Here is a 10,256-nt window from a genome sequence, read left to right on the forward strand (position 1 = left end):
AAAACAAACAGTATTAGAGCCAATATTTAACGACTAATACTTGCCAATACCAATATAGACTGATATGCTGCGATAGGCCAGTATGAGTCAATAATTTAACAGTACCAATATTTATTGTACGTCCCTAGTTATATGAACTTCTTTTATATACAAAATGCAGAATACAAACAAAATACAAAAATGTGAAATTATTGGTTACCTAATCAACTGACCTAGGTTGAAAAATACATATTTTCCTCAGACCCTTTGTGCTACTCATCCATTTAAATAGTTTTGGTGTAAGTTGCAGAGTTTTGAAGATATCAGCTGTAGAGATAATACAATGAAACTAAATGGCACTGAGCCTGTGGCGTTCTAAGCACTGGTGTCATGCTTACGCTAATTTTGGTTACCTCAATACATAAATAATGAGCACACAAACAGAAATTAAAATTCAGTTTAATTAGTCAAGAAAAACAACTTGAGATCAACAATTAAAGTAGGTTTGAAGTGCCGCTCGGTTCAAGTCTTTAGAGTTGAGAGATGAAGAGGCGAGATGACGGAGAAACAGTTGATCCTTCTGAGTTGTTGACCTGAGCCAAATAGTATTTGCAAACATGTTTCAGTTTGTTTTGGTGGCTTCCTACAAGCCAGACGAGTGGAGCTCAGTGAGTTTAAAGTTTAAAAGCATAATTTAGAAATTTCTCTGTGGTGGATGACTTGGTTTAATTAATACAAATATAAGATCTGGATCTGTATTATTTTACTGTAAAGACCAGAACATGAATACATATTAGGCCTCTGTACAAGTGACAACAGGCCGGTTCTCACTAAAAATGAATTCTTTAGAAGCAAAAGTTTATTTTGTGTTACTGTTTTGCATCTTGTAGCTCGTAGTCTGTAGAGACAGGGTTCTCAAAGGTTACTCAAAGGTCTGCGTTTGTTTTTTATTCAAGGTCCTTTCTATGGTGTAATGGTTTCACCCAGAACTCTGGGGTTCTATCCAGAACCTTATTATCTTCTTAGAGTGCTTACCATTCTACCAAGATTCCTTTTATAGTCCAAGGGTTTCACCTAGAGCCTACTCAGGGTGTTCTACCGAGGACCCTTTTACATTCCAAAGGTTTCATAAAAAAAACTCAACCAGGGAGTTCTACTAGGAACCCTCGTTTAAAGGTGAAATTTGGCAAATGCAAGATAAAAAAAAATCACTATCACTCTTGGAAATAAAATTACTAACTATAACAATATAGAGTTCTTTGGCATGTCATTAAAGAACCCTTTTTGATTCCTAGTAGAACCCTTGGAACCCTTTCTGAGGATTCTACTGAGAACCCAATATAAAGGGTCATACCCAGAACTATATGTGAAAAGTGTCACCTGGAACCCCCATTGAGAGATTCTACAGAGAACCCTTCTGTGGTGTAATTGTTCCACCCAGAGCCCCATCTGGTGGTTCTACATGGAACTCTTCCACCTTCTAAGGGTAAAAGTAGCCTCCCCTGCAAAAACTCTTGAGGACCCTAAAGTTGTGGACCCATGTGATAAATAGTGTGTCTGATTAATGAGTTTTTGTCTTTTGTGCATGTTTTGTGTGCAAAGTGAGTGTAACATTGATGTAGGTTGATACAACAGTGAAAAATTATTTTCAAAGGGAGATACTGAATTTAAAAGTGGTATGGAGTATTTAACTACTGTGTTTACTTTAAATGTTGCAATAAATGTGAAGAAAAATCCACCTGTAAATATCTGGTCAACTATATAACTCCTGTTTTCTATTATAGCGGCTAAGCCTAAAACTTAAAGCCGGTGAGGGGCTGCATAGATGGGCTAATAACTTCACTGACGTGCTCGTCTTGCACCGCTTCATTGTGTCTTATGAAATAACAACATCCAACGTCTTCTTCTTTGATTTTCATGGATAATTTATTGCTCACCATACTGGTCTTCAGTGTGTTACATGCAAGAGTCCAAAATCAGTATCCATCAAGATTCATAAATCCAACATCACAAACACAACAACAAAGCTTCACCTGGCATGGCGTGCCAGCGTAGTGGTGAAAAAACAATTTGTGCAACAGCTGACACCTAATTAAAGGTTCCTACCTAAATAGACATATGACCCAAAAATACAAAGGTGACACCTAGCAGACAACTTAATGTCCTACATACATACATACATACACCTCTTGAAATGGCCCTTATACCCACATTTCCTACATACAAATATAGTAAAAAAAAAAATACAACAACAAAAAGAAAAGCAAGTTAGTTAATTGAATTTCACACTGAACAGTTAATGTCAAGAGTCTGGCATTCACTGAACACATCTATCTCCACTTTTACTCAGCAGCAGTCTGAAGTTCAGTCATACTGGGCCATGGGATGGTTAGTCCACGGAGGCAGGTTGGCCAGTTTCTCCTCAGTTGCTGTGTTGATGGGCCAACCCCAGGCCTTAAAGAATCCAGCCAGGTTCATCCCAACAGTCTGGGAGAAAATCTCAGCATACAGGTTCATCTTTCCTGGGTTGTCATTGGGGAAGTTGCTCATGTTGAGGTAGGTAGCAAACACCTTCTTAAAGGCATCCCAGCCAAACTTATCCTGGAGCTACATGGACAGAGACAGAGGAAGAGGAACATGTGAAAAAAATTGTTGTTGTCTCTCCATTTCTTTTTTCTGGTGTGGAATGAGCATTAAAGTGTAACTGGGTTGAATGGGAATGGACACTTTCAGTCCTTTTGATCCTCTCTCACCTGCATGTATGTCTCCAGGGCCACCCACATGCTCCAGCTGCTGAGATTCCTTCCTCCCTCAGCATACCCCTTTGCGCGATTGTTTCGTTCTGCTGAAGTCATATTTGGATGAGCCTGCATTGCACAAGATAAAATGATGTGATTGTGAAACAGTGTAACACCCGTAAAAAGCCAAATACTTTCTCAACATGTGACAAAAAGAGGAGTTGTCTTGCGTCATATCGATCGATTGTCACAATACACCTTGAAAGGACATTTCAGACTTTTTTGAAATGGGGTTTTATGAGGTACTTATCCATACTCAGTGAATTACTGACAAGAGATGGTGTTTGACAGGACCCCAGTTTGGAGAAGCAGAGAGGAGTACCAGCACAAAAGCTAAGCAAAGTACTGCTGTGGACAGCAAAATGTATTTTAGCCACTTAAAAAAGGTCCACCTAAATCATTAATATCAGTTTATGTGTAGTTTATATTTAAAATATTTTCACACCTTTACCTTGCTGCCAGACACCGTTTCCTACCATTATATAGGCCAGATCTCTCTCTCTCTCTCTTTTTTGGAAAAAAACAGTAATTTTACCCTGCGGACACTGGAGTTGATGGTCTACCACTACTTTCATTGCTTAGTTTGTTTGATTTTATCGTTTCTCAAAAGGTTAGTTTGAATCCCTGCCAGAAAAGGCTGTCAGTGAAAATATTCCAAATTTAGCAGACATTTTGCTGCTGACCCTGTCCATAGCAGTACATGGCTTAGCTTCCTTTCTGGTACTCCTGCTGCTTCTCCAAACCGAGGACGTGCCGACCATCATCTACTGTAGTTAAATACACTGACTATTGATAAGTACCTAATCTGTCCCCAATTCAAAATATCCAAACTATCGCTTTTAGAGGTGACTGTTGTGGCCATTGGTCTCTTGAAAATAAGAAGATAAAAGAAAAAAAACCTATTTACTCCACCTGTGCCCTGTTGATCCCCAGCACCTCTTCATGCACATACACTGACCACAGGTTGCATGTGGCCTCTGTGGTGTGTGATGGGAACTCCCAGCAGCCTCTCTGTTGGTTGTGTCCCAATTCATGGATGGGGCCCCACAGGCCATTCTTCCTAATTATGTCAGCTTGGACCAGAGCTCCTGCTGTGTCCTTGTGTGCCATGATAGGATAACCTGCATGCATATAGCCTGGAGGGAGAGACAAATCTTTAGAGTTCCATATCTAAGGTAAAGAAACATCACATTGTTGTGAAATTGCATGCGATTGACCCTAACTTGAACCTCAGCCTTTTCCTGTAAAATTGAAATACAGTCACATCTTATGTTAGCTAATGTTAGAAAAATGTGAGCTAACTAGCTAGATAATAGTTGATGTAGATTAGTTGGCTAGTTAACTTTTAGCATTTTTCTTACATTAACTAACTTAAGATGTGAATATGTCTTTTACAGGTCTGACACAGTACAGGAAAGGAGTAAGCTGACAGAGGTACCAGGTTTGCTAAACTGGAGCAGAGAGTGAAAAGGAGTGGACTAAGGAGGAGTCAATAAGAGCAAAACACAAGCCCTCTATTAGCATGTGTTGTTTTAAATTGTTGTTTGGAGAGAAGCACCTCTCAACCCATTATTGTTGGGGAGGCAGGACGTGATGCAGACCTGATGTATTTTATTCCCGAGTGACAGGGTATTAATTGAGCTTTTACTGACTCTGAACTAAATATTGTACCACAAAATATCGTCTACATTGTCAAAACCAAATACACTTACCATGGGAAATCTGCACATCAGTTACAAACCGCTCTTTCCAATGAAGTTTGTGTGGTTTGGCAGCTAGATCAGCAATTGCCTTCATCATGTCATTCCAGAGCGCCGCCAACTCATCAGGGCGCTCTAGGTCGCGAACAACATCTGATGGCACAGTGAGGATGATGTTGTCAAACTCCAACTCTGCCCAGGGGGAAGGAGCTGTACGCAGCAATGACCAATCAGCAGCTGTTGTCACACCTGACAAGAAGAAAGGGACAGGTGTATTTAGACTCTGAGTTTGTGTAACTTTGAATTTAAAAACGCTCAGTGGTTTGGTTAAGGGTTATAAACAGAACCTGTTGTTTTTTTCTGTTGGGTCTAATGATACACACATGTACACATACATGTACCAGTGTCACCCACCACAGACTCACCAGATTTATAATATGGTGCAGGAACAGCCATCTGCACTATGACCTCTGGCCCCTCCACCTTTGTGTTGCATGGAGCCACCAGGTAGAGGAGGCCCCCCCAGAGGTTCCACACCTGCATCATCTCTGAGGTAACAGGAAATCGCTCATGAACGCACGGTGCTCTCTTCAACTCTCCGTGGTTGAGGTGGTCTGTTTGACAACCTATCTGGATCTGAGAAGGACATGGAATATATGTTACTGCTATGAAAACCTAGACAGATGCAGTACTTACTATATTCTTTGACAGTCATTACCACTCCTGCTGCATAAAAAGTACACAACTGCTTTATGGTATATGTATTACTTATTGGCTTGATTTGTTAGTAGTGGGATTTCTTGTTTGATCTAAAAATGTAATTATTTCAGCCCTGTGTCTTAAGTATCTCACTTGAATAAACCAGATGTTGAAAAAATTTAGTTTGTGTACAGTACCTGCCATCCCTTGTTGACAATCTCCGCTGGTATAGCCATGTATGTCTTCATACCAGGAGAGAGGTAGAGACCTGTACTGATCCACTCCTCCTTTCCTGACACAAACACACACACACACACAAGTTTTATATTACTGCACTGCATAAACAAACATTGCTGCAATATATTCTGTTGTGCACATGAATAATGACAATGAAATAATCATAGTTCTATAAAAACTATATATTACTTCTACTTCTAATAGTGTGGTCTGACCTGCTGTGTTTACATTAATCTTGATTCTGTAGTTGTAGACAACTGGCATCAAGGGGTTGTGCTTGATGAGATAGGGCAGGAGGGCATCAGGATCTGGGCAAACCTTGTATATTTCTGCCCCCAGACGGAGGAGTAGGTGGTCTTTGGGACTCTTCACAGGGCAACTATCGCACACCTTAAAAATAAATAATGAATGCTATGACAGAGATTTGTAACAGTACCACAGTTATAAAAACAACATCAGAGTCCATGGAGACACATAATGATGCTACTCGTGTTATTGTTAATATGGTATGTTCAATAATTGCGAAGCACTTGTGTCAGCTCTGTGAAAAGGCAGAGACAAAAGGGACCTTCCTATCAGAAACATGTAACAATCAAAGACTATAAAGTAATTTACTGCCCACCTGTGGCATGCCAGTCTTCTTTATGATGTCTGTTATGGTGGACACAACCTGTGCATAGGAGCTGCAGTTGTGAGCCTTCATGTGCAAGAAGTTGGCACAGTCCCCACCCAGTTTTTTAAGGAATTCCTCCTCATGGCCCGTAAGTTCCTCTCCCTGGGTTACATGGCCAGCAAAGCGATGTAGAAGGTGGCGGAAATGGTATGAGTCTCTGCTTGCCTGGCTTGGCACAGGGGCCTTGTATAAACCTTCCCAAATTATGCTGCCCAGCAAGCTCAAGCCCATCTTGTTCAGGATCTTGTTCCCTGAAAGACAGTGTAAGAAGCATGACTTCGTCTGGGTTCATGGTGTACATGGCTACAACCTTTGGACTGATCTTTCCACTGTTCCAACAATCACCAGCTGATGGTGATGCTAGATAGTTATGGTTTTCTAAGACACTTAAGTGATTATCAAAATGCTCAAAAACACTACAAAATGAATGGTAAATACAATTAACAATATGTACCTAAATAACTGTGAAAACTGAAGTAGACAAAGGTAATGTTACTATAGCGCTAACAGTTGTTAAGTGAATGTCAAGAGGCTTCCTGCTACATTGTGCAAGTAGAGAATTCAAAAGGGAATTTCAGATGTTGCACATGATCTGAAAATAACTTTATTTGAAGGATATAGAGGCCTTACATGTTACTTTGTACTTGATTTCTCTGTGTAAACTCATGCACAATATAGGCAATGATAACATTTATGTTTAATATTCTACAAATGAATAAATACATAAGTAAATACATCTTAATACAGAAATTATGACAACATAGGTGCATTATCATACCTGCATAATCTGTCACTGGGTCTTGCCCAGGGTGTGTCTGTGCCCAGTACCAGGCATGTCCACCAATGAGCAGGCCTCCTCCCTCTGCCACAAAGTTTTGGATTTCTTCTGCATGTGCATCACTGTACGATGTACACACATATACACTCAGGTCCTCTCTGAAGTCTGTCGTCTCAAACTTTAACCCTGACTCACTGAGGATGTCTATGATTCTTTTTTGGCCTGGTGCTACACCAATAACACCATTCCGGCCTTCATCCAACCAGTGAAGGGCATTGCTCCAAAATGGAGCCAGTGTCTGTGACAGAGGTTTATCCAAGACAGAAATTAGTTTGTTAATCACATAAACATTTTGCATATAAAGCACATGGCTCATTTTTTTAGCACATTTATTTTTAAAATAGTTTTTCTCGATTGAATTCTCAGAAAATACACTATACTTGGATATACAGATGGTGATAAATTAACAGAAAACCCACCTAAAGTAAAATATAAGTCTCTTGAACTCTGGTGGAATTCCCTAATTTAGGGTTTTGATGACACTGTCTAACCAAAATCTCCCATGGGTGCTCAATCAGAGTGAGATCTAATGACCAAAAAGGCCATAGCATGTGATATCACATAATTTTCATACTCGTCAAACCATTCAGCGACCTCCACAAAACACTATTCACTTATTCATACTTCACCTCTCGTCCCAGAAGTCCTTCATGTGTAATCACAATAACCCGTCCCTGCCCAAAGTAGGCTCCTGCCAAGAACGCCCGTCCATCACTGGTGGTACCAATTGGGAAGGCCAGTGGCCCATGGACCATAATCTCAGAAGCTGTCACCCCACGCTGGAGGTCAAATTCTGAGATCCCCTGGAGTAAGAACTCATAGTCATCCTCAAAATCCTTACCCATCCTAAATTCAAAAGGGAGAAGAGGTGGGGAAAAAGGAGGTGCAAATTATGAGATACAGTTTATTCTATAGTAATTCAGATTCTGTCTTTAAAATTATGAAACAGGAGGGAGAAAGAGGCACAGAGGGAGATGAGAGGAGTAGAAAAGGAATTTATACTTGTGTTCATTGTTTGGTTCAGTCTGAAATATCTCAACCAGTACTAGATAGACTGCTGTAAAGTTTTGTACAGGCATTCATCAGAGGTTGAATCCTACTGATTGTTTGAAGACCCAAAGACTTTTCCTGTAACCACATCATGAGGTAGACATTTTTGGTTTGCATATCCATGGTGCTGAAAGGTAGAATCGTAAATACTTTGCTGTTGCCCCAACTTCTCATTTAGCACTAGTAGCAGGTCAGCTAGCAAGTTTTGACTTATCATGTAAAATATGTCAGTGTCTACCTGATGGATTAGCACACAATATGATACAAATATTTGTGGTTGCCACACCATTAATAGTAATGAAGTTGGCAAACCCCTTACTCCTTCTCTAATTCCACCATGAGGATGAGGTTTTGAGCAAAATATCAATATCAACAATGATGGCTGGTCACAGAGGAAACTGGTGAACGTGACAAGTTCTCCAAAATCACTTGCACACACCACTTAAAAACAAATCTGTTTGCATGAGTGCTTCTTGTATGAGGCCAAATGTATCATCCTCTCTTTTGTTCAATTCAGGAACCAGACCTTTAGGTGTGAACCAGCCCTGATTCTCTGAAGATGGAAACAGGGTGTAACTAGTTGACATTCTGTCTGATAGGTCTGTCAAGATCTGAGTTCAACTAAAATCTAGACTAAACCAAATGTTTGAGGAAGTTTCTTGTATGATAGAAAAGCACACAACTTATAACCTTTTAAAATGTGCAAAGAAAAAGAAGTATACACTCACACTACAGCCATCCATGAAGATGGGATCTGTGGGTAGACAGGCAGACACTCTACCTCACCCACATGCTCAGAGAAGTAGATCCCTGCCACACCAGATACCTTGTTTCCTTCAAACAGAAGCAGCGTGTTCTCCTTAGGGTGATCTGCAGCCCAGCTCCATGCCTGCCCTGCTATCAGCACTCCTCCTCCAGCTTTCATAAATGCCACCAGGTCCTTCGGGTCTGCACCCACGCTGTAGGCATCAGTCACGTACACACCGACCCCCACCTTGTCATCAAAGCCCCCCACAACTTCAGCTTGGAAGCTGGATTTGCTGAGGTTATCAGCGACTGCCCTGACCTTTTGGTGGATCCCAACAGACAAGTTGTCGGATCCATCTCCTCTGAGCCAGGTCAGAGCGTTCTCTACCAGAGCAGGAAAGGCGGTCAAATAGCCCTCATGACCCAGGACAACAATCCTTCCTTTGCCGTACAGAGAGGCAGCCATCAGGACTTGGCCTTTGCTGTTCATTGCTAAAGGAAAGGCATGGTCTCCAATCAGAACCAGGTCACTGGGAACATGGGAACCCCGAAGGTCCAGTTCTCTTAAGCCTCTCATGAGAGACATGTAGGTCCCCTCATGGTGGTTTTGTGTGGGTTGGGTGGGCATGGTGAGAAAGATCGATGCTCAAAAGATTGGATGACAAGGAAGGTGGACTGCAAAAGAAAGCTGTTGAGATGGACATACACTGTGTCAATTGGACTTTCCTGTGGGAATACAAAGGCATCTGACAGAGATTAAAAACACTACTGATGGTTTATTTATGTAACACATGAATAACAATGAAGTTATAGATATAGTTAAAGCCACTGTACAACTTCAGCTTCCAAGACAAAAAGTAAGTCCAATAGCAAAGAATGGATTACCAAAAGTTACAGTTCTTAATAATAAACAAAAGTAACATAAAGCAGAAAGTTATGTTTTTACCTGAAAGTTAAGTTGGCTTCCTGATTGTGTAATTAAACTGTGGCATTACAGATTCCCAGACTGTCAGTTCACCACGAACAGGAGAGAAGAGTGGATATAAATGAAAGCAGGAGAAGGAGGGACTACCTCTATGAAAAAGGGTAGAGACAATAGGAGGAGGGAGCTCAATGAAAACAACCAATGACTGAGACTAATGTACACGTCACTGGACGGACCTGACTACAACACCTGACTGTCAGCAGTCTGTGTTTGTTTTAACAGGCCATAGCTTATGTTTGCATGTTAATACAGAGACACACCCTGTCTATGATTATATAAGAAACCTGTTTATCCACTCAGTGAACATCAATATAAACAGCTGATGAGAGTATAATGATTCATTGACCGTGAAATGTCACATTTGTGTTTTTATCACTTGTAATGGAAATTCTGTTTGTCTGACCCTTGTTTAACCCTTGTGTGGCCTTTTGACTGTCTATCTATGTCTGACCATTTATGCAAAATGTAGCTTGGCATCCTGACCTAAAGGTAACATTTTGTCTGTGTACCTATGCCTAACCGTAGCATTTGTCTGTGTACCTATAGCTAA

At 40.7% G+C, this 10,256-nt stretch overlaps 1 protein-coding gene across 3 annotated transcripts; it reads right to left on the reverse strand.

The window, feature by feature from the left end:
- Positions 1–1,880: 1,880 nt before the first annotated feature.
- LOC146328207 (TRPM8 channel-associated factor homolog) lies at positions 1,881–9,783 on the reverse strand. 3 transcript variants are annotated; one of them, XM_084717083.1, is made up of 12 exons: positions 9,668–9,783; positions 8,703–9,409; positions 7,554–7,770; positions 6,865–7,162; positions 6,036–6,337; positions 5,629–5,803; positions 5,374–5,468; positions 4,903–5,113; positions 4,490–4,726; positions 3,690–3,913; positions 2,733–2,846; positions 1,881–2,586 (listed from the first exon to the last, which is right to left on the reverse strand). In XM_084717083.1, the coding sequence occupies exons 2-12, from the start codon at positions 9,347–9,349 to the stop codon at positions 2,344–2,346; spliced, it is 2,763 nt and encodes a 920-aa protein (XP_084573209.1). In that variant the 5' UTR covers positions 9,350–9,409; positions 9,668–9,783; the 3' UTR covers positions 1,881–2,343. The 3 variants fall into 3 exon arrangements, with proteins under 3 accessions (XP_084573209.1, XP_084573210.1, XP_084573211.1); XM_084717084.1 differs by having other exon boundaries at positions 8,703–9,447; positions 9,668–9,750; XM_084717085.1 differs by having other exon boundaries at positions 8,703–9,396; positions 9,668–9,742.
- Positions 9,784–10,256: the final 473 nt, after the last annotated feature.

The sequence above is a fragment of the Lutjanus erythropterus genome, chromosome 4, assembly GCF_056507025.1.
Source record: "Lutjanus erythropterus isolate fLutEry1 chromosome 4, fLutEry1.hap2, whole genome shotgun sequence".
Lineage (NCBI taxonomy): Eukaryota > Metazoa > Chordata > Actinopteri > Lutjaniformes > Lutjanidae > Lutjanus > Lutjanus erythropterus.

Bases quoted from the DNA above. Each gene is read 5' to 3' on its own strand.
- LOC146328207 (XM_084717083.1), bottom strand. From the start codon at position 9,349: ATGCCCACCCAACCCACACAAAACCACCATGAGGGGACCTACATGTCT. The intron at 7,163-7,553 runs GTGAAGTATGAA...CCTCTGTCACAG, and splicing joins AAGGACTTCTGGGACGAGAG to ACACTGGCTCCATTTTGGAG. The intron at 5,804-6,035 runs GTGGGCAGTAAA...TTTATTTTTAAG, and splicing joins AGAAGACTGGCATGCCACAG to GTGTGCGATAGTTGCCCTGT.